Source organism: Myotis davidii, unplaced genomic scaffold, assembly GCF_000327345.1.
Source record: "Myotis davidii unplaced genomic scaffold, ASM32734v1 scaffold3204, whole genome shotgun sequence".
NCBI classification, from domain to species: Eukaryota; Metazoa; Chordata; class Mammalia; order Chiroptera; family Vespertilionidae; genus Myotis; species Myotis davidii.
Genome location: NW_006295467.1, coordinates 48080 through 51459, shown reverse-complemented (window position 1 = coordinate 51459; position 3380 = coordinate 48080). Strand labels below are relative to the sequence as shown.

General features: G+C 57.0%; 1 protein-coding gene across 1 annotated transcript in view; it reads left to right on the top strand.

Annotated features, from left to right (window-relative positions):
• FGD3 (FYVE, RhoGEF and PH domain containing 3) overlaps positions 1-3380 on the top strand; it is a 55010-nt gene that overhangs the window by 34940 nt on the left and 16690 nt on the right. The window contains exon 13 of the mRNA XM_015568037.1: positions 243-383. Coding sequence (XP_015423523.1) covers positions 243-383 — 141 coding nt within the window. The remainder of the gene's footprint in view (positions 1-242; positions 384-3380) is intronic.

Sequence of the window (3380 nt, the reverse complement as noted above, 5' to 3'; positions counted from 1 at the left end):
TGACGACTCCTCCCAGACCTCCTCCCAGCCCTCTTCCCAGCCCTCCTCCCAGCCCTTCTCTGTGATGCAGACTCCCGGGCCCCCAGCCTTGGTCTCTGCCCTCCCCAGGCTCCTGGCCCCCAGGGTCTGCAGAGGCCCCCCCCTCGCCCGCCTGTTCAATCTCCTGGCCATGGCCCTTCCCGCCTCTTCCAGGACAGGCCTCTGTCCGCGGGAGGGAGGGTCACGGTGCCTCTGTCTGGCAGGTCATTTGTGGGAAGTGCTCCGAGTTCAAGGCAGAGAGCGGCAGGCAGAGCCGAGTCTGTGGAGAGTGTTTCCTGACACAGCCAGTGGCCCCCGCGAGCACCAGCCCCAGGGCACCTGCCGAGCCCCAGCAGAGCGTGGAGGTGGGTGTCCCTGAGCCTGTGGCACAAGCTGCCACCTGGCAGCCTGGGCAGCCTGGGCTCCTGGGCAGCCAGCTTCCCGGGACCAGGACTGATGGGCTTGGAGGCCTGCAGGTGGCTGAGCAGTGGCACTGGAAGGTCGAGCATCCTGTCTGTGCACCAGGCTCCCCAGGCTCCTCCTAGCTGAGTGCTGGGAGCCATGTGCCCCCACAGTCAGGCCGCTGTTAGCAGCTCAGGCTGGGACAGACCCTCCAGGCCAAGGTGCCTGTCTCAGGCCTAGGAGGGGAGTCCAAGGCCCAGGTGTGGGCGGTGGGTCCCCTGCGGCCTCACCAGGGCTTGCAGATGCCGTCTTCTCCGCCCTCATCCCCATGTGAGAACACCAATCACATTGGCGAGGGCCCACCAGTGATCTCACGGGACACAATTACCTCCCTAAAGGCCCCTTTCCAAATATAGCAGCACAGAGGGTTAGGGGTGCAGCACATGGATTTGGGGGCACACAATTCAGCTGAAGCAGATGGGAACCAGTGGCATCTTCATTCACAATCACTGTGATTGGAGACCTGGAGGGGAGACTGCTGTGCCCCCCAAAGCCATTGAGGGCCCCACCCTCCTCCCCTCCACCCTCCTGAGGGTGCCATGCCCCTGCGGCTCCCCTTCAAGGACAGGCCTGAGTTTAGGAAGTGCAGGGAAGATGGAAAAGAGAAATGAGGCTTTCTCCAAAAGTGCATTTTCCCGTTCTCTGCACATAATGGTCTATGGCTCTGAAGCCAGATTCCTACTGGAGCCTCCTGGGAAGCTATTTATGATATTGGGGTCCCTCCCTAGATATTGCAGGCGTGGTCGAGTGGGCCCCGCTGTGGCAGGGCCCCTGAGTGTCTATCACAGACGTCAAATGGTACGTATATCAGAACCAAGTGTAGAAGAGGTGAGCGCAGCCCTGCGCTCTCAGCACCAGTGCCTGGAAGGCCCTGTCCGAGCAGGGACCAGCCCGCCAGGGGTGTCTGGGGGGCTTCCAAATGGCACTGAGCTCGTGTCCATGGCTGCTCTCAGCATGCCAGAGTGAGGAGGTGTGGTATGTGTGGTGGATGGTGTGTGTGTGTGCGAGTGTGTGCGAGTGTGTGTGTAGGTGTGTATGAGTGTGTATGTGAGTGTGTGAATGTGTGTTTATGTGAGTAAATGTGTATGAGTGTTCATGTGAGTGCATGTGTATATGTGAGTGTGAATGGGTATATGCATGTCTGAGTGTGTATGCATGTGCATGTGTGTGAGTGTGTGTATGTGCGTATCTGTTAATGTGTATGTGGGTATGTATGTAAGTGTGTATGTGTATATGTGCATGTGTGTATGTGAGTGGGTATGTGTGTGTGAGCATGTGTTTGTTAGTGTATGCATGTACATGTGTATATGTGTGTGACTATGTGTGTGGATATGTATATGTCAGTGTGTGTGCCTGTGTGTATGTGTGTGTGTGTTAATGTGTGGGGAGGTGTGTATGGATATGTATGTGTGTATGCATCTGTATGTGAATGTGTGTTAATGTATATGTGCATGCATGTATGTGCAGGAGTGTGCATATGGGGTGTGTGTATGTGTGAGTTTGTATGTGCCTATTATGTGTGCATGCATGAGCATGTGTGCATATATTTGGGGGTGCACTTGAATGTGAGTGTGTATGTGGTCAACCAATGGTCATTGTAACCAATTCGATGCCAACAGGAATCCCCAATTTGGGGTTCAGTGAGGAAAGAAACTATTGAGTGCAAACAGCTCAGTTGTGACATGCAGGGCTGTCAACATAGTGTGCGCGTGACAACAGCACTGGCTGCCGCAGAGCCCAGCTGTGGGCTCAGCTCAGGTGCTCTGTCCCGGTGGGAAGTGCACTCCCAGACCACAGGGAGCTGCTTATATAGACAGATGCCGACTCCTGGTCCCTACGGTCTGTCCTCAGGCAAATGAGAATGCCAAATCCTTGCAGTTTGGTTGTCCAAAAGCCACTGTACTGATTGGTCAGAATAGAGCCACTCTGGGTGGTCCAAGCTGTGCAGCTCTGATTGGATGGGGAAAGCCTCAATCCTATTGGTTGAAATGGATTCCAGGACCTCCTTTATAAGGGCCAGCTCAGGTGACAGAAACAGCGCAGGCAGGCAGTTCAGTGCATCTTCTCCCTGTGCAAATGCCTGCCTGGCTCTGTTTTGTTTTTGTTTCTTAATTTAAGCCCAGTTAGCCACCAGGAGCCCTTCTTAGTAGGTGTCTTTTTTCTCAGGTCCACAGTGTGTGTGCGCGTGCGTGCGTGCGTGTGTGCGCGTGTGTGAAAGTGTGTGTGCATGTCTGTGCACATGTGTGCATGTGCGCACGTGTGTATGCATGTGTGTGCATGCGTGTGTGCGTGTGTGTGTGTGTGTATGTGAAGAGCGAACAGTTGGATCACTCCCGGCCCGTCCTTGCTGAGCCACGCTCTGGCTCTTGCTGGTTCACTCCTTTCCTGTTTTATATCTGCCCTGACCCCATGGTGGCTTCATTCCCGAGGGGGTGCGGCCCATCCAAATGCCCTTGCGGTGACCCTAGGGAGTGTCAGCAGGCCCAGCCCTTGTCTTGGTCCTCTACCCCCCACTCAGGCCCCACGGCACCTGCAGGGAGACAGAGCACTCACCCCGCTCTGTGGACCCGCCCGCCCACCTGCCCTTGTGGCCTCCTTGGTACCCAGTGGCGGCCTGGCCTGGAGAAAGGTACCGGCGGCCACTCCCGCATCGGCCTTCTCAAACGTGCTGTGCCAGGAGGCTGCCCTGGCTGCCCAAGCTGCAGGCCGCACTGAGGACCCCAGGCCATGCCGCCTGGGACCAACCCCTTGCGGCCCAGAGTCACTCCTCTGCGGCCCAGCTGTGGGCAATGGCAGCTGGTGATGCCAGGACTCAGGAGGCGGTGCTGAATCTCCTCCCCTCCCTTCTCCTCTCTCCCTCTCCTCTCCTCCCCTCCCTCACTCCCCCTCTCTCCCGCGCC